The 19,821-nt window shown below is 40.8% G+C and overlaps 2 protein-coding genes across 12 annotated transcripts in view; one reads left to right on the top strand and one right to left on the bottom strand.

The window, feature by feature from the left end:
* dlg3 (discs, large homolog 3 (Drosophila)) overlaps positions 1-8,640 on the top strand; it is an 83,633-nt gene extending 74,993 nt beyond the window's left edge. For 8 of the 9 annotated variants that reach the window (XM_067599571.1, XM_067599572.1, XM_067599570.1 and 5 more), the window contains 10 exons: positions 359-535; positions 669-744; positions 1,319-1,418; positions 2,999-3,040; positions 3,949-3,999; positions 4,099-4,200; positions 4,286-4,458; positions 4,755-4,864; positions 4,954-5,045; positions 5,419-8,640. In XM_067599571.1, the coding sequence (XP_067455672.1) occupies positions 359-535; positions 669-744; positions 1,319-1,418; positions 2,999-3,040; positions 3,949-3,999; positions 4,099-4,200; positions 4,286-4,458; positions 4,755-4,864; positions 4,954-5,045; positions 5,419-5,525 (1,030 nt within the window). In that variant the 3' untranslated portion in view covers positions 5,526-8,640. Of the gene's footprint in view, positions 1-358; positions 536-668; positions 745-1,318; positions 1,419-2,138; positions 2,185-2,998; positions 3,041-3,948; positions 4,000-4,098; positions 4,201-4,285; positions 4,459-4,754; positions 4,865-4,953; positions 5,046-5,418 lie in introns of all 9 variants that reach the window. The other variant, XM_067599577.1, reaches the window with a different exon arrangement.
* Positions 2,585-19,358, bottom strand: tex11 (testis expressed 11). 3 transcript variants are annotated; one of them, XM_067599567.1, is made up of 30 exons: positions 19,115-19,357; positions 17,941-18,053; positions 17,475-17,559; positions 17,249-17,328; positions 17,099-17,179; positions 16,889-17,008; positions 16,584-16,664; positions 16,405-16,490; positions 16,248-16,305; positions 16,045-16,140; positions 15,851-15,932; positions 15,363-15,441; positions 15,064-15,215; positions 14,825-14,910; positions 14,157-14,294; positions 13,911-14,013; positions 13,646-13,770; positions 12,940-13,025; positions 12,419-12,472; positions 12,302-12,342; positions 12,116-12,193; positions 11,853-11,923; positions 11,108-11,221; positions 10,814-10,886; positions 10,546-10,695; positions 10,326-10,434; positions 10,097-10,217; positions 9,296-9,463; positions 8,979-9,064; positions 2,585-2,673 (listed from the first exon to the last, which is right to left on the bottom strand). In XM_067599567.1, the coding sequence occupies exons 1-29, from the start codon at positions 19,140-19,142 to the stop codon at positions 8,993-8,995; spliced, it is 2,730 nt and encodes a 909-aa protein (XP_067455668.1). In that variant the 5' UTR covers positions 19,143-19,357; the 3' UTR covers positions 2,585-2,673; positions 8,979-8,992. The 3 variants fall into 3 exon arrangements, with proteins under 3 accessions (XP_067455668.1, XP_067455667.1, XP_067455669.1); XM_067599566.1 differs by lacking the exon at positions 2,585-2,673 and having other exon boundaries at positions 8,715-9,064; positions 19,115-19,356; XM_067599568.1 differs by lacking the exons at positions 2,585-2,673; positions 17,099-17,179 and having other exon boundaries at positions 8,715-9,064; positions 19,115-19,358.
* Between the last annotated feature and the right edge of the window lie 463 nt (positions 19,359-19,821).

Below are 19,821 nucleotides of genomic sequence, written 5' to 3'. Positions count from 1 at the left end.
TTGGGAATGCTAAGAGGAAACTTATGAATGACATTCTTTAATATGTGTTGTACATAATAGGTTCTGGCACTTCTTTCCACCTTGTGATTGTTTGGTGACATACACTTACTGTGTTAATACAACACTGGAATGCAATATGTGGTGTGTCTGAATGCATCAGATTTTACAGTGTCATCTAAATTTCAACAGTCAAGTCATAGCCCACATGAAAGCAAAGTTGAATAATGTAATGCAGGAAATTCATAACTGCCATTTTGTGCCCCGCGGGGACATTAAATAATCTGACCTCCTTGAAATGTGGAATCTCTACACACAAATTCAAGATAAGAATATAACCAAAGCTTTTTGTGTTTTGTAGAGCTTTGTTTGACTATGACCGAACGAGGGACAGCTGCCTGCCCAGCCAAGGCCTGAGCTTCTCTTATGGGGATATCCTCCATGTCATTAATGCTTCTGATGACGAGTGGTGGCAGGCGAGGCTGGTCACACCACATGGAGAGAGTGAGCAGATTGGGGTCATTCCAAGCAAGAAAAGGTACAATTACTCTTCATTTGCAGCAGTGTACTAATACCAAACAATGCTAATATGACTGCTACCATTCATGCCCAGTCTGTCTCAGCTTTCTGGTGTAAAATGTACCCTCTGCCCCCCCTTTTTTTCCTCTCAGAGTGGAGAAGAAGGAGCGGGCCAGGTTAAAAACAGTCAAGTTCCACGCCAGGACAGGCATGATTGAGTCTAACAGGGTAAGTGTAGAGGGCCAGCTGCGCTGTGCCTTGATGCCAGAGAGGCTGTCTTCAGAGCTGATGCTGGGCTCCCAGGGAGATGGCCTACTTCCCCCTGAGTGTGGGAAAGAGACCAGCACCTGCTCACTGAAGCAAGCAGAAAGAGCGCTCATATTACTGTATAGATTACACAGAAGCTCAGTGGAGATGAGAAGTCTCTGTAGCCTCCACAGCTCGTGCACTTACAAAATGTCTGCACGCCTGTCAGAGACGTATCTGTCAGATTTAATTTTCAGAAGTATAAATCAGCTGTAATGTTGTGTCTGTATCATCTATAATGCAAGGAGATTCAATTTATTGAAAACAGTGTTTAAGTTGGTAAACAGAAGCCTGTTTCCTTCACATTGATATGCCATTCATTTTCACCCATTACCTGCCTCTCATTTTCATTATTTGACGTGTATTGTTTTGTTCACATTTCATTTGTTTTTTTGCATGGGTGTTGAGTACCGTTCATTGAAACCCATTCTGTTTTTGTTTTCACCCTCTCATTGCCCCCCTCCCCCCCCTTTCTCACCCACGCATCAACAAGCAGCCAGTCAAAGTAAAGCGCAAAAAAAGCTTCAACCTCTCACGCAAGTTCCCGTTTTACAAGAGCAAGGAGAATATTGTGCAGGAGTTGGTGGAGTCTGAACGTGAGTACCAGCTGTGTGATCAGGGAGGGGGGGGGGGGGGGGGGGGGGGGGGGGTGCTGTTTTTTTTTTTTTTTTTTTCTCCGTTCTTTCCCCTTCATGCCTCAGTTCTGTCTCTCAACTTTCATCTTTCCGCTCACCTCCAGGGATGGTTTGTGTGATGGCACCACTCTCATCCCTTTCTCACTGTCCCAGGGAGATACCCCACACGCAGAGCCAGCATCAGGCTGGAGATGCGGGGTTCTCTCTGGTGTGTCTGTACATCTGTCTACGGGCTCCAGAGGAGTGTCTAGCTGTGTGTGCTGCCAGCTGTGGGTGTGTGTGTGTGTGTGTGTATTTGTGTGTCTGTGCAAGTTCTTGGCTGCATTAACACACAGGCCTTCTAACACTGAGATGCTACTCCTTGTATAAGTCCTGATCAATTCTCCAGTCAGTCACTGACCCACAACAAGAAGAATCTCATTAACTGGACTGAAGCTTTAACACTTAACAGGTCAAAATCCCATTTTAATGGGATTGGGCTTGTGTAATTGAAAGGCCATGGCTTACTATGAACAAAGTGGGGCTCAGGCTTAATGAGTACAGCACAGCGCCATGTGTCAGTGGGCCTGGCGAGCACTACACACCACTCCTCTCCCTCTCTGCCCTGACTCTCACTAACCTCTTCTTCTTCCTGTCTGCTCTCTTCTCTTGGTTTCTGCTATCACCTGTCGGGACACCTAGGACTTCCCAGGGTTAAGCGATGACTTTTATGGATCAAAGAGTTTGAGTAAGTGTGTGGTTGTACTGTGTCAAGCAGCTGTCCCCTGAGCTCAGAGAAAAAAAATGCTTTGTCACTGCGGACCCAGCTGGGAATGCTAAAACCACACACATTTAGAGTGACACACACAGACCTATATGTGTGTGTGCTCACACTCACACACACACACACACACACACACACACACACACCTACTCAGATTCACAGTACATATAAAAAATGCATTCCCAAGGGAGGGTGAGTGAGCGTTACACTTATTCTGAATGTCTCATGGGGTCTTTACAATAGATGTTTAGTAGAGTTTTGTCAGATAAGGTCACACAGAGCTGGAATATATCTGTCACCAGAGCAGGGTGTTGTTATGCCTGGTTGGAAACACCTTTTCCCTCCAGTTCCCCCGAGTCAGCCAGTTCCTGCCTCCCTCCTGTGGACGGTGTAAAGCCTGTATGTTTTCTTTGTCTTTTCCCTGATATGAGATCCACTGCCACCGGCACACATCTAGCAATAGGAAACATTGGCAAGGGAATTGTGGGTCATTTGGGATATTGTCAGAGGAAACACTTAATTTCCTATTGCTTGCACCTAAAACCACTTCCCTAATATTGTGAGAGCATGGCTACCGCACCAAGCAAGACTTCTGCTTTCTTTATCCCCTTTTTTTAATGGCCTAGATGTTGAGAAACAGGGTGCTTTTTTTTTTTTCATTAAGCCTTTGAGGCAGGTGAAAATAATTTTCACCCATAAGAAGAGAATTTATGTTGATAGGACTGTGTTTATGGCTGGTTTTGGGATGATCTGCAACTCGTTCTTATATCCTTTTCAGAATGCCTGACATCCAACACAAGTGACAGTGAAAGCAGTTCGAGTAAGTCACTTTGATCTCTCATGGCTTTTGTTATTTGTTTTACACTATCCACATAAATGACTTAACATGGTAATATTTGACATATTAAGATATTTATGGTGTGACATGTTGATGTATTAATATGCACATAAGCAGAGTTAATTTAAAAAAAAAAAAAAAACTTAAGTTGTGTGGAAGTGGTTTGATAACACCAACCTTCAGTGATAAAGAACAAAGGCACAACACACAACATAGTCTGCCATCCAGTAACCATAACGACCAAGAGACAAGTCACACCAGAATCTGATTCAGCTCAGTTGACAATGATCGATCGATCATGGCATCATATGTTCTCTGTGTGGTCATTTTTTTACAAGTTGGGAATAGTAGAGGCTAAAAGATCAGCCAGTCACAGTTGGTTGGGGATGTGTGAGGAAAGTTACTGCACAGAGGAGAGCTAACACTGTCGCCAGACACCAGGCTGAAGTTATTTTGATAATCATACGATGTATCTGCATTTGCCCTGAGTTGAAGTTAGTCTCATGTCCAGTATTGATGACTTGATTCAGTTGTCCACCGTCAGCACAGCAGTGTCCGTTTACATCAGTGACTCTGATCAGTTATTTTAAATCAGAGCACAGAGCCACAGCTGTGCTTCTCTCTGCTCCTCCTACACAACCACAACCATAACCAGTGTATTTTAATCACATTTATATTGTAGTTTTATCAGAATATAAAATGTATATATCACCAAAAATATTATTGCAAAAATACCTTGGACATATTGCTTGCCCACTTTGAGTGGATGTCCTTAATTTTACTTCAGTCGCTTAATGTTTCTCTTGCTGTTTTATCTAACATGTTAATCTTCTTGTATTTCTTTAAATGAGACATAACATTTCTGATTATTTTGTTGTGTGTTATCACAGAGGGCCAGGAGGACACAATTCTCTCCTATGAGCCAGTCATTCGACAGGAAAGTGAGTGAACGGTTTCTTTACATCTAGAACTTCTGCATAATCTTAACAATGGATCATGTGTTTTTACGTCCAACCTCACCTGCTCTGTCTCAAATGCAGTCCATTACACAAGACCAGTGATCATATTGGGCCCAATGAAGGACAGAGTAAATGATGACCTCATCTCTGAGTTTCCCCACAAGTTTGGCTCCTGTGTACCCCGTGAGTTGACAGCACAACAGATCCAGACAGTACACTAAAAATAACAACAGTGACCAAAATAAACTTGTTCTGCTCCTCTCCTCAGATACGACTCGTCCAAGGCGAGAGAATGAGATGGACGGCCAGGACTACCACTTTGTGGGCTCGCGGGAGCAAATGGAGAAGGACATTCAAGATAATAAATTCATTGAGGCAGGCCAGTTCAATGAGAACCTCTACGGCACGAGCATCTTGTCTGTGAGAACTGTGGCTGAGAGGGTACGCACCAAGACTTGTTTCCGTTTGGGGCTGACGCATCAGACTGGGTTTGGTGTAGTTGGGGTGTAACCGGTGGCATGTTAGCACATCTGCTAAATTGGAAAAGCAGACGTTTGTAAAATGATGTTCTGCTTAAACTTTCCCAAATTTCATAATAGTTTGCAGTAGTCATTTTTGCAGCATTACAAGAAACACAGAGCTTCCACATAGAATCCTTCATGAATGTGTGGCCTATTTGTGACTAAAATCTAAAACTTCTTAGTATTTTTAACAAACCTTACTCTACCTGCCCACAGGGGAAACACTGCATTCTGGATGTGTCCGGGAATGCCATAAAACGACTGCAGCAAGCACAACTTTATCCGATTGCCATCTTTATTAAACCAAAATCCATTGAAGCCCTAATGTAAGTTGGAGCTTTGTACATATTGTAATCAAGATATCAGTGCATGTCAGCTTGTCTGTGATACTAACCATAACTTCTTCTTTTTTTAGGGAAATGAATAAGAGGCAGACGTACGAGCAGGCCAATAAAGTCTTTGACAAGGCAGTTAAGCTGGAGCAAGACTTTGGAGAGTTTTTCACAGGTAGGCCTTTTTGTATAGGGTCACACAGATTTTTGTAATTATAAGTAGGGCTGCAACAAACAAGTATTCATTATCTTTTAATCTGTTGATTATATTTTTGATATGTTGTTTGATATGTCAAACAGGAAATCCTGGCAGCCCAAGCTGTTGCCTTCAAATGTTTTTTCCAACAAACAACTCAGATATTTGGGAAAATACAGAAAATAAACAAATTCTCACATTTGAGAAGATAGATCCAGCAAATATTTGGCATTTTGGCTCATTTAAAAAAAACTGAAATGATTAACGGATTATCAAAATTACCACAGAGTTATTTTCTGTTGATCCACTTGATGGATTAAATGATTGATTAGTTGTGTGTTTGTGTCTCCAGCTATTGTACAGGGTGACTCACTAGAGGAGATCTACAACAAAATCAAGCTAATCATTGAGGAGCAGTCTGGTCCCTACATCTGGATCCCCTCCTCAGAGAAGCTCTGAGCTCCCTGCCGTCCCCTCTGCATCGGTGCAGAGCTCCCCTCCTGCCTCCCAGAGACCCCACCCAAGCCCAAATAGCCCCCCTCCTCACCTCCTTTTTGCAGATATGTTTCATATCAAGTTTTAGTGTCATCATTATGTTACTCTCTAAATGAAAAAGAAGTCTTATCACCATTACTGTGACTGTGCACACCCCTGCATGAGTTTCTCAACAAATCCATTCAAGACTGGAAATGCCATTCTAAAGGAATTTGTCAAATGAATACAAAAGGGAAAAGGAATAAATCCTTTTGTGGACTGGGACTGACTGAAGATCAGAATGTTTTACAGAAATCTGGACAGAGGAGTTGGGATTCAAAAGAAGTTGCAGGGGAACAGAGACAAATCATACCAAGTTGGAACACTTTGTAAATGTTCATCAAATCACATTTAAAAAGACACGCAAGATGAGAAGTGAAGACCAATTAAGGTTGTTTTTTCTTTTTTTTTTTTTTTTTCTTTTTCTAAAATGACTGGATAAAATCGAGCCCTGCTGATGGTACTGTTCAAGGAGTCATCTCTCTTGTTTATAATGACTGAGGAAATTATTGGAGGAGTCTACAAACTGGTGATCTATTTATCACAAACCAGCTTGCTGTTTGGTCGTCTGCCAGTTGTCTGTGCTGCAGCCGATAAAGACATCTTGGGAGGCAGATCAAGAGGAAGAAATGCGTTGTGAATCTCTACATTTATATTATGAAATCACAAGATAAATGATAAAATCTTACTGAGATTTTACTACATATTAAAAACTACACATTTTACACTTCACTAGAATTGTCAATTTGGAGGGCTGTTAGATTTCATTTTTGTTTCTTTTTTTTTTTTTTTTCTTTGTGGGATTTTTTGCTTGTGGTTTTTAGCTGCTCTGTGTAAAGGCTGGGGGTAGAGAAGTGTAACTGGGCTCTCTGCAAAACACCAAACTGCCTTACATCAAATACAAATTCTGTTTTGTGACTACCTGTTGTCTGTGAGGGAGGCTGCACACAATTGACAAGGAAACGAGAGCAAACCTTCTCATCTTTCCTTACTTTTTGTGTCCTCCAACTGCCAGGAGGCCTAACTTGAGTGCAATAGATAAAACAAAGTCTCACCTCTGTGGGCGCCTTTTCTCCTCTGTATTTCAGTCTTTTTCCTGTGTAATTAAGACAGATTCGGCCATTGGATTACAATTTGGGACAGCCAAAGCCTCCTAACTCATGTTGAGCAGCAGACCACCCTATTACACTCTCTGCCTTCCAAGAGGATTCTCTTCTGATTGAATGGTCACATGGTACTGTCCTATCTGCCGCCATGACGGTGGCTTTAAAACGGGTAGAACAAGACAATAATTGTATTGGATGTCCTAACAATTAAAGAGTCAATATAACCTGTTTTGGATTGTCCCCCCACCAAAAACAACACTAAAGTTGGGTTTAATTAAAGCTATATGCTTTGTGTATCTACAAACGTATGAATTCTTAATGAATCTGTTGTTGGCAGATGCTGAACCACTGTGTTGAGCTCTTAAGTGTGTCTGGGGTGAGCTAGACCAGCTCAGGAATCTAAACGTACAGATACCATTTCCCCTGCGACTGAAAGGCCATGTGTGGGCGACGACGTAGTTCATAGCAGTCAAATGTGAAAAAGTACTCAAGGTACTGTCGCTTAAAGCTAAAGGCGTTTTCAACTGAATAGTGTAATCAGGTTTGTATTATGTGTCTTCTCTTTTTTGTGAGATGGGGAGCTTGTTCAAGGCCATCGGTGTAGTAACCATTGAGTTGGCTGTATGGCATCACCAGGATTTGAAATGACCTGCTCCACCCTCCCATGCAGATCTTGGCGCTGTATGTTAATGTGTGCATGCGAGAGGGCACGTCTGAAGAAGGAATACTGTGGCCCCTGATCCTGTGAACGTTCTCGCTTTCTTCCTCAACTTTTTTGAAAAGTGCAAAGGGATTTTTTTTTTCTTCCTCCTCCTCAAGAGAGCCAGACCCAACAGGAAGTGGTAACCTAGACCTCTGGGTCCTCTGCTCTCTCTCCCACCCACAGAGCACCTGTACCTGCAGGCATTTTCTGAACAGGTGTGCCCACCTGCCAGGCACCACTGCTAAACCAGCTGTCATTACCTGTGTCAAAACCAGAGTTCAGGGAATAACCGAAGGGAACAGAGCCATTTATAAACTGCTTGCAGACTGTTTCAAAGGGTGTGGTAGCTGTACAATGTAAATAAGCCCCCAGCAGATCCCCCTCACCTGTGCTTCATGCATGTGTGAATCAAACTGGGACAAACATGTTTTATAGACCACAAATGTCAGGTAAGTAAAGTTTGAGCTACTCTTGAGATATAATTTCCATACAAATGTGCTGTATTGTTGGTATTTCTCTTCAAATGCCTATTGGAACACTTAACTAGTCAGTTGGGAATTCAATTCCCTAAAGTAGGGCCTGTCTACATGTGATTTCTTGTGGAACGTGTCTGGGTGTATAGATTAAAAAAAAATATATTGTAAAATAATTAAAAAGAGATGCAGGCAGAAACCTACACAATATCACAGAAACCAGGAGCATTGATCAATACATCATTTAGAAGCTTAGAATTGGTCCTCTCTGGTGTTAGTTGAAATACAGCTGACTGTTAACGATGTGTGTGGTATTCATACCTCAGTCAGCCATGTCAAAGCCCAAAGAACTTGATTTCATTTTACTCTTTCCATTGAGGTTGTGATATATAACAAGATGGAACCTGAATGCCTCTGTGTGTGTATAATTGATGAGGGTCTTTGTTCTGATGAGAGAAATGATGACATATATACTTTTATTTTTTGGGTGGGGGGTCAGGGTTCTTGTTTGTACTTTTGGGTGATGATGTTTATGTTATAGCACATCTGTGCAGTAAGTGCTTGCAAACATGAACCCTTTGATTGTACAGTAGTTTCCTTCCTGTCACTGCAGGTGGTACAGCCTAATAGGACACTTGGCCTCATGGTCTTCCCTGTCCTAGTCATGAGGGAACACAGTCCTGCTACTTTTGTTTGGGTTTTATTTTGGGACTTGACAAGAGTTTATTTGTTTGAAAATAAAATATGTGACTCAGTTATGATTTTGATGTGCTTGTTATTCCACTGACTACAACTGAAATGACTCAGTGGCTTAGGAAATAGTCAAAATATATATAATTATACAGAAATTTTAGCCTTTATTTATTGGGCAATAGCAGGAGTGGGGTGACATGCAACAAAAGTCCCTGGAATCGAACTGGGAATGTATGTGGTATTTGTTTTAACCACTAGGCTACTGGGACACCAAACACCAGATTTTAATGCAATATTTTATCAAACTGTGGAATATGATGAACATTTTACCACAACTACAGTAACTGCAACAAAGTGAAGGACCAATTTAACCTCTTTAAACACTTGACTGACAAGAGCTGACCTGTCCCAGTTTGGTTATTCTTCCATTATGAGGTTCCTCTTGGCTTTGTCCAACCTGTCCAGGATTTCACTGTAGAGACCAGACATCTGTGGGTAACAACCAAAGGTTTAAGATTAAAATGTCTCCACTCTCAAAGGTTTACGATGATGCCTATATACTGTATGTCAGAGTGGGACCTGGGTGTATCCCTGGCTTAAAGCCTTTGTCACATTTGCCTAACTAGCAGGATGACTGAGACTCTGTCACGCTCCATTGCTACAACCATCCACGTATGTTTCATTCCTCCCCTCTGCCTGCCCAGTGCCCCGGTCTTCTACCTGCATCTCGTAGCTCTCCTGCAGGGATCCCAGGTGGCGGACGAAGCTCATGGCTAGCCCACACCACTTCTCAGCCTCGGGGTACTGAGCCAGGCTGTACAGCAATATTCCTGTGTTCCAAGCACGAGTCAGCAACCACAGGATCTCCATCTCTGGGAAGTCGTCCAGCTAGAGAGAAGAGAAGAAAGACAGTCAAAACGCCATTTAATGGCAGCCACCTTGGTGACTCACTTGAGCCAAATGTACGGAAGGAAATCTGTTTTTTAGTGTGTTACGGCTGCAATGACAAGTACATTTTCATCCAATCCTGTCCTACTGTATGTTAACCTTTACTAATGCTTGCTTGTAAGTCTTATAACCAGACCATAAACAAACTCCAAGGTCTATCATTTTAAAAGTTTAATTCGTTTTTCACTCCACTTTAATCTTGGGCTTTCACTTTGATCCAAAGAATTCCACAGCTTTCGAGTAATCACTCAATATGAAAAGGGAAATATGCACTGCCTCTAAAGCAGGGTAATGTCTCAATAATTTGATGCCTCTTTCAGAGCTGTAGCTCACCGGCAGTGTGATGACTTGTACAGCACATTAACATTCAAATTGGCAGGAAGGGGGTGGTGAATGGAAGCATCTGCTAATTGAAGTGCGGTTGAAAGCCCATTGATAAAAAGAGGCTTCTAGAACAGCAGGCAGGCATGGAGTGGAAGAGAGGGGGTCACTTATATAGCTGGGAGCAGTTCTGTTGGAGGGAACAGGAGGTGGGAGCCAAGCGATGGAAGTGTGTGATTGGTGCTGACTCACTGCGGCTGCAATGATGGACAGGGCCTCCTCATAGTAGCCCCACACTTCCTCAAGCACATGGGCCTCCACCTCTGACACACCGCTTGGGAGGGACAGCTTGATCAGGCTGTGAACACACTTGCTAAGATGGGGACAGAAAAGAAACATCAGAAACCCTTTCATCCTAATAAGCACTTTCTTTTTAATGAAATGTCTGGGGTATTTTCATGCAGAGGAGTGATGGGCATGCCTGCAGCGCGCCAGGTCAGCCTGTGGTTGTTTCTTGTGCAGAGAGAGAGCAACTCTCAAGGCCTTCTTACACAGCAGAGGGAAGTGGGCTGGGGGCTCCATGGCTAAGGCTACATAAAGAAGAGAAGATGCCAGCATACTGCTCATACTGGTGTGTGTTTCTTTAGGCATGTCAGCCGATATAAGATCAACAATACAGCAATGTTTTTTTTTTGTCTTACCTGCAATGGTCTCTAGCACTTTGGTTTCAACGTTTTCAAGCTCCAGGACGGACTCCAGTACCGTCTCAACCTTGGGGTCATTCAGCTTAGCACGAGCCTCAAACTCATACAACAGCAGCAGAGTGTCTGTTGGGTCCATTGGGAAGCTTCCTATGAATTGATGACAAAATCTGTAATTGTTCTTTGTGTTATCAGGCTAATGTGTGCGAATGAATAAAAATGACTGCATTTGAGATAGTGTAGCTACTTTAGAATAACAATAAGGTACCTGATGCTTTCAGGGTTTTCCACACCTCCCAACAGATCTGAATATGCTCCAGAGCCTGAGTAAGCTCTTCAGTCTGTGAACAAATGGAAAGGCAAAACAATCATTCTGGACTCATCATCTCCATCTAGTGTTCAGTCCCTCTTACAGGCCAGAGGGATTAAATTAAAACACCTAGGCCAGCACCAGTAATGTGGATAGTCGCCTCTCCTCTCCATTGGTCTTGGTTAATTTCTATCCATGTGGATGGAGAGTGTGCTAAATGTAGGAGATGGGCAGAGGAAATGGGTGGCACACCTGGGCTGAGTGAGGAGACTTCCTGCAGAGCTCCAAAGAGGCAGCAGCAGCCATTAGCAGACATGTCTTCTGGCCCATGAGCACTGTGCGATCAGGAGGGCACAGCTGGGAGAGCTACGTGTTCATACAGATGCAGACACATGTATTACATAGGAAGTAATGTGTGATAGTATAGCATTTCTTATTTATTTCCATTTTGATAAGATAAGATAAGAAAAGCTAGGTAGTTCAGAACAAGAGTGATGTTGTGACTTCTGACCTGAGGGTCTGTGGTTTTGGAGCACAAGACAAACTGGAAAATTTGTGGTAGGGAAAGATTTCAAAACATTTTCTCTTCATTAAGCAACTATTTTTGATAAAGAAGTTCGTCAGGTTCTCTGAAATACTTACTCAATATTCAACAGCAGAACCTTCTAACTGTATAGGGCAGTTGCCAGGCATAAATGCATGTAATAAAATCAAACGTACACTCAGTCAACAGCTTCTGGAAAAATAAAGCTTAAAAATCCTTACTATGCATACTTTGTGCAATTATAGGCATTCTGGTGAAGTTAAGGTCAGAAAGTCAGACGACAGTGGTAACTATCAGGATGGAAGCACTGTGGGTCACTGTGATTCTTTATCCTGTTCTGATGTTTATCTTTTTAATGCGCTAAAACCCTGTTCAGGTTTTATTGATCTACACCCACATACTATACTGTAGGTATTGATTAATTAACTTGACAAAGCTAATAAGTGCACTTGCCTGGTAAGAGAGCACAAAGAAATCCCTCATTCTGTCAGGGCTGCTCTCGCACTGCAGAGCCGAGTTCCAAGCTGTAACAAAGACACACACAAGTCCACAAAACACACACACACACACACACACACACACACACACACACACACACACACACACACACACACACAAACACACACACACACAGACAAAATGAAGGTGCTGCAAGATTTTAAGTGATAGCATACCATGTCAGATTGAAGTGACAAAGAAAGAAAGAGCCTTGGTACCAATCTTCCTGAACCAGTTAGCTTCCTCTGTGCGTTTCTCAACAGTCATGCAAGATTGGTGTGAAACTTTCTGCAGAGCTGCAGTGAAGGCAAACAAAACTATTGTGGGATGTGACACACAGCAGATATTGCAGTTTAGAACTTTCTTCCACAAAGGCTTTTAACCGCTGTTGAATATGTACTCACCCATTTTTAGATATGGAAGCAGGACATCCAGATTGACATTCCTACAAGGAGTGATATATCAAAAAGCAGCACAAGCAATATTATATAAACACTCCTTATTAGGTACTTTCCCCTCACCTCATGTCATCACTCGATCTTTCTATTGTGGAGAGCACAAGTCGAACCAAACACCTATAAAAAGATGAATGGAGAAACTGGTGTTGACCTCCTTTCTTTCACCTACTAACTGTATTATACAGAGACACACTTTCGGTGGAGGAGCAAGGGAATATAGGTCAGTGGATCATTGAGGTGTATGGAAATCTAACATACTTGCTACAATCTCTCAGCACATAAGCCATCTCTACTAAATGCTGTCACTTTATGTGTGAAACTCTACCATCATGTTTTGTTTACACAGTCTCAACACATAAACACAGGACACTCAAACAGACAAACAGACAAAATAAATTATTTGGTATCTGAAATACAGTAGTCAATATTCACAGCTGTCTTTTATGCTTTTTTGAAATGCTGTGATTTAAAAGTGCTTTCATGTTGGGGATATTTTATTATGATAGATGTGATTATTCTGCTGGTATTTGTTTATTTTAATATGAAACTCTTCATTTGTACTGTATATTCCAGTTCTCACAGACCTGAGAGCAGTCAGAACCTGGGCTTCATCTTTGGAGTTTTCACACAAACTCTCCAGGGCCTTCATGGCCGTGTCCTGTTGTTCATTCTATCACAGGGGAAAAAAACATCTTCATTAGCATTAATATCATTACCATCATACAGTAGACTAAAACTAGGATTCCAACACATATGTATATGTTTCTATATACAAGAATCTTTGTCTAGACCTTACCCTCACAAATTGTTATAAAATGTTGCTGATAGTTAGCGAAGGGAATGTCCACTAAGCTGTACATTTTTTATAACTTGTAAATATCACAATTAAGTGAAATTATATCAATTTATACAACAATATGAACTGTGTTATGTAACTATTAAAATTGAACATCAGCATTTGTCTATACTTATTCATATGTTTATGTGCAGTAAGTGTGGAGGTGGTAGACAGTAATGGCTATTTATGAACCCAGCCGATTCTTTTACCCAACAGTGAAGAGCTTTTCTTGGAAAGGTGCATCATGCACAAACATCTAATGCTATTCTCCCCAGATCCCAACCACTGCTGCACAGACACCCCAACCAACCAGTATGAGTGTGCAGTGACAAGGGCATGATTCCTCACAGGCTTCCCACCCACAAACACTGCCGGGACCTATATTCTCATATTTTCGAAGATTTTTCAGACTTGTGTACAGTCACAGTCTAGAGCCCTGAGATGAGTCTTACCTCCAAAGCAATCTGAGCAGCCAGACTGAGGAGATTGGAAGCAGCATTTTCAGATACCAGGAGTTTGTCCTCACTGGCCATAGGACTCTTGGACAGAAGTCCCATTGCATTCACTGCCTCTGCAGCTAGTACAAACACATAACCTATGATACTCTCATCACCACACTGAGGAGATACTGAAAATTTAGCTGTAATTAAATTTCATTACAACTAGTATGTGTGCTTTTACTGTATATGTAGCACACAACCTATGTTTTGTAGATACCTTTCTCCACATTGTTCTCCTGCACTGCAATCTTGTAAACACTGAACTGAGTGAAAATGCTGTCAGGATCACATCTCTCTGCTTCTTTAATTGCTTCTTTTGCCTAATAAACACAAGTGTTTACATACATGTATACATGCTTCACATATATAAACAGTAAAAATTTCTTAGTGAGATGTGTCAGCCATTGCAACTGGACAAGAAGGTAAATTACCTGACTTGCTGTTGGGGCTCAAATTGTCTTACCTTTTCCAGTTGCTTTAGTTGCAGGAAACAGGAAGCTCTGTTCCTCTGCAGTTTAGCCAAGTTGGAGTCCATCTGACCTGCCTTAAAGAAACTCAGGGAGTAGTTATACCACTGCAGAGCCTCAGAGTAGTTTCTGGCCTGGAAAGGAAGACATTATTAAATTATACTTTATTAATCCTCGTATGGAAATCTATCCTCTGCATTGAAAATATCAAAAGTATTTAGGAGCAGTGGGTAGTCACAGTGCAGTGATCAGGGACTAACTATAGAATTGAGGCCATTGTCTTCGTCAAAGGCAATGGTGGGATTATTCCTAATACAGAACATACAAACACCACACAGAAGGGTGTGCCAACCTGGGCCCACAAGCCTTCTTGTTCTTAAAGATTTTTTTGGCATTTTTGCCTTTATTGGATGAGAGAGCAGACAGGAAATAAAAGAAGAGAGAGATGGGTCTACAACAAGGGTCCCTGGCTAGAATCAAAGGGATGTTGAGGTTATGTGGCATGTGCAGTAACCATTCAGCTACTGGGGCGCTCCCCTCATAAGCCTTCTTGCTATGAGGTGACAGTGCTTACCACTGACCCACTGTCATGATAATTATACATGTATACATAATATAATACATCAAGTGAATTTCAGAGTAAACAAGATTGTATTAGACATACCTCAAAATGTTTGGATGCTTTATCCCACAGCATGACATGTAGACTTGTGAGAGCCTGTGGAGTCAGTTGTTTACCTGTGTAGTGGCCTGAGTGGATGTAAAAAAAAATATATAGGTAATACTTAAATAATGAAACACAGCTATCTATAAAATTGATTACACTTGCTTTACTATGAAATGTATCATGAAATTTCTATTAAAATCAGACTTATTCCAAAAATGGATTGCTAAATAAAGTACCAGTGATGATATCCTCTATTTTCTGTTTGCCCAACAGCTCTTTGCCTCTCTGTAGTAGCAGCTCAACGTGCAAAACAAGAGCAGTTCCAAGGTCGGGGGACGACTCAAAGTGCTGACCCACACGTTTCAAATATTCGAATCCCAGCACTTCTCTAGAAAAACCAAAACGGATATTATTCAGAGCTAAATAGTTTATGTCTGGGCATGTTTACATACAAAATGTTTATATGTGAACAAGTTTGTGTAAGGCTATGTTTGTATCTGAGAATTTCTACGATGAGCCAGGTGAGGGTTTTTACCTGTCTTCAGACATGAGTAGTTTCACTGTGCTGAGACACACTTCAAGAGAAACCTCAGATTCCAGCATCTCATTAAGTCCTGAAAACATATTTTTATGATCTGCTTTTAAACGTGCATTTTAAACATTGCTTAAGTCACTCATCGACGCTCGTTAACACTTACGAGGCACCCAGTATAACCACGATATTTTACTAAAGGACACTGGGCAGCTCTTCTGGAGAACCTGACGTGACTTGTAGAAGCCTAAAGAGGAATTACACCACTGTAGAGACTTACAACAGTTCAAGAGCTATTACTGTAAACTCATCAGTGACCATTTTTGGAGTTTTTCTAAATCCACTTGTTCCAGTAGCTTCAGAGAATCAAACTAGTAACATTCTATTTTGGAGTGTCTACTTCTATAACCTCTAAGCCACTGATGCCCCACTGCTGCCTATGTTAATCAAGCTCTGTATAAATTATTCAAGGAGGTCTAGTAATAACTAACCTGCTCTGATATGATCGTCTGAGGCCCCACATCTCAGGAGTATTCTGATCTTTAAGTACCGCCCAGAGGCGCTCGCACATTCCTGTCAAATTGCACAGTGTTACAAGGTACAGAGCATCTGAGACATATTTTTTTGTGCATGATTCAAAACGTACGTATAAATTACACGGTGAAAATTATTTTTCATATCCCACCTTGTTGGCTAAGCTGACAGCATTAAGAGCCTTCTCATGAAACCTCTGACAGTCCCACTCCAAGTAAACAGTGGCAAGGAGCCGCAAAACCTTGGCCTAAAGTGATGAATATTGAAGACAGTTGAAACAATACAGTGATTTCTAATTTGTACACATACAATATACAGCCTTGCTTTTATAAAACTATGTATACACTGTCTAACCTGGACTTCAGATCCAGGAGCGTATTTGACATTCATCTTCCCGATGTCATAGCTTTGGCTGAAATACAAACAAATGATTACAAATGAATCTAAAAGCTTTTACAGCAGAATTGTTTCTCTGCACTTTTCTGTTGAAATTAAACATCATGATATTTACCTCAACCAGAATGCACTGTCCTCAAACTTTCTCATGTTGTAAGTGTCTATTCCAAAGTTGTAGCACATAAGGGAGAGGTACACAGTCTGCATGATATTTAAAAAAAAACTGTAAGAAGATACAGTAAACATATCCTCCTTTTTAATAGCAATGTAAAATGTAAAATAAGCTTTCTTTACTTCTTTTGGTAGCCGCAGCAGCATGTCTTTACAGCGCTGCATGCAGACCACAGCCTCATGGTTATTCCCTTGACTTATGGCCTGAAAAGAAGCAGATACTTTAACTTCCTATCAAATGTCAGCAAACAAAATAAAAATCCTCATTAACAGAATGACATTTCCCCCTCTTGTTTCTCAGTTCACATTTTAGCTGTCTCACACTTCACGCTGCAAGTCTGTCAGAATAGCACTTCCTCAGCTGCCAAATATCACAAGAACAAATATTCACGTTGAAGGTGTTGAACATCACATGCACCACAGCTCACCGATTCTGCCTGGCAGGAGAGAATTCGAAGCAGATCCTTCTCAACATCGCCTTTGGATGAGCTGATGTCAGCTGCGCCGTCACTTCTGGATGTTAGTTGACTATAGAGGGTTTCCAGGCTCTAGAGATTTTGTATATAAAGAAATGTGTAAAGACACCAGATCATATTTATGTTTACTCTCTCAGTTTGAGTGTTAATTTTTTTCTTGACCTTGACAGCAAGCCTTAAGAAGTTATCTGCCATCTGGGGATTTTTGCAGTCTAGCCAGGTTCTTCCTGTTTTGCTGGCCATCTGTAAAGAATAGACACTGACAAATAGACCTTGTCCTCCTGAGATGTTCAGCACTACACTATAGCTTACCAGGATCTGCTTGCGGATGATGCCCTCTGTTGGATTCTCAGGCTCACAGCAGTACAAAAGACTGCATGCGACATGGCGCACTGTGCACATGATGATAAAATATGAATATGACATGACACAACCCTGACTATCCCCACTTGTATTCCTACATTGTGTCAATATTTTGGATGATATAACCAAGTATATTCAAGTATCATGATAATCAGTAACATTTGGGTAAGTTTACCTTTGGCTTTCTGAATTTTACTTATGGTGGTGCCCACATTCTTAGTAACTGCCCAGTTCCACAGCTGGATGGCACATTCCTCAAGCTGTAATATGAGTAGGGAAAATAAATATTAATACAAGTTGCCTATTCTGCCAACTTACAGGCTACATACAGGTGACATGTTACAATATATTAGAAAAACAATCTTTGACTCAATACTAGGAAAACAGAAGTAGTGTAGAAATGTATATTTTTATTTGAAAAATGTTCCTCTTTTGAATCTGACAGTTAGACCAGACCAATGAGCCACATTAAATCAGAAAGTGAAAAAAAGTTTCTGTCTAGTAGAAAAAGGCTTGGTGGCAAGAACTGTGAAATTGAAGATTTCTGCTAATATATGAATGTTGTTTGTTGTTTTGTTTTTTATTTACTATTACAATACATCCATAGACAATACCTGTGACTCACTCTCACACTTTTATACCTGTGGATCTAGTATTTTGGTGGAATCCTCTAGGCCAGAGACTTCAGAGAAGATCTTCTCTATCACTTCACTGTAATCTGTCTGCTGTTTCTGCAGAAACTTATCTGTGAGGCCTGCGTTAGAACAAAACCAAATTGAGACATGTTGACAAGTGATCCTAACAAGTGATGTCTGAGATGGTACAGCACATATCAAAACATATCACTTCCCTGACAGCAATCCTCATTTCACCATAGGAGATTAAAAGAAAATGTGCTCATCACAACGCTGCCTTCTGGTTGTATACAAAAATTAAGCAACAGTACATGTCACCCAACTATGCTCCCTTATCAAGAAGCATGACCTTTCCTATTGTAGGAGCAACACTAGTGAAGTGAGTGGGAAAACCCTCAACTTTTTTCATTTGAAATAGAAGGTCAAATGCTTTCCACATTCTCACACACAGTATCAGTTCTAATGTGTGTTTTAAAGTCTTTGTTTCATTAGGATAATAATATTTCTTGATTTGGATTTCTGCAAACTGCAGGGCTAGCAGACATTTTAAAATTACATATTAACCTGTTAATGTTTACTCTTGATTGCTCCAGTAATATCTAAGTTAGTCTAAAATCACAAATATATCACAAGTAACCAGACAAGTCAGACATCTGAAAAAAGTAAACAACTTCTCAGAATGTGAGAAGCTGTAATTAGTTGGTACATATACTATATATGTAACAAATGAGTTCAGCAATCAATTCTTGAAGTCCTCACTGATTAGCTAATTTTCTGTCCGTTTGATTGTGACTTCATTCGGGCCAGTTAACGATGGCTAACTTAGTGTCATTTAGAATATTCAGGTCGAAGATGAAGTGAAAAAGGGCTTATTATTTTTCCATCATGATGTACATAATACTGTATGTATGGAATAGCCTACTGTTGTATTACAATAGGGATATATCTGAAAAAGTCAAAGCAGAGGTAATGTTAGCCTTCATAAACAAGCTAACCTAACGCTAGCTAGTTAGCCTAAGCTACTGACAGTGGGATTCTACTGTAGCCATGGTTACCTGGCTAAGTGACCTAGCTAGGTTGGAAGTTGGGTAGCTAACCTTCGCACAAATACAACTCGCAGCCAAAACGGCCTTAAAACAATACTTGGTGTTGGAAACGGTAGTAACTGGGAATTACTCACATTTCACAGTTAAAATAAAGCGGTCCATGTTTGAGGTTTTACTACTGATAAGAGTTGGCTAACTTATCACCGCGATAACTGTCATATATGCCCGCGAAGTTTGTCCAGGTGGGACCATGGACTGTATGGGTGGGACCTAACAGGAAACTTAAAGTACCAGGTAACTTAATCTTAACAAAATCAGAGTTTTGCCTATTTTGACTATGAGACTAGTCAATATCGTCGGAGTTTGGTTATTGCTATATTTCTTGTTAACAATTATGTGACAAATGTATTCCAAGTTCATTTATCTGTCAGCTTGCATTAGCCGAGAGTAAAAATCAATAAACTAAGCTAAATTAAAATTAGCGTTATACCAACACACACCATAATGGTTACCAAGCACAGTGATTTTCTTTTTCAAATTCCCTCTTGTAGAAACTGGTCTATCTCTCAAAGGACATTTTGAATCGTTAACACAGCAGCAGCCACCAAAGTTAATTAATGCTGCATTACATTTAACGTTAGGTGTCCATTTAGTGTCAATACTAGACTGACACAGTGGCACAACATAGACATTATAGACAAACAGTAGACTGTAAATGGAACAGTGCAATTATTCATAATATAAGTTACACCTGTGCTTTTCTCCTATAAGAACAAGTCAGAACAACGAAAATATTATCTACTGTATACTGACATCAACACTGACATATTTTACTCTTTTC

This window comes from Thunnus thynnus, chromosome 9 (genome assembly GCF_963924715.1).
Source record: "Thunnus thynnus chromosome 9, fThuThy2.1, whole genome shotgun sequence".
NCBI classification, from domain to species: Eukaryota; Metazoa; Chordata; class Actinopteri; order Scombriformes; family Scombridae; genus Thunnus; species Thunnus thynnus.
Note: the sequence above shows the minus strand (reverse complement) of the source record. Positions and strands in the feature narration are given on the sequence as shown.

Excerpts from the sequence above, each read along its gene's own strand:
- tex11 (XM_067599567.1), bottom strand. The coding sequence starts at position 19,142 with ATGGACCGCTTTATTTTAACTGTGAAAT. Across the intron at positions 17,329-17,474 it reads TAAAATTCAGAAAGCCAAAG|TGCGCCATGTCGCATGCAGT; the intron begins GTAAACTTACCC and ends TCATGTGCACAG. Across the intron at positions 10,887-11,107 it reads AGTCTCCTCACTCAGCCCAG|ACTGAAGAGCTTACTCAGGC; the intron begins GTGTGCCACCCA and ends ATTTGTTCACAG.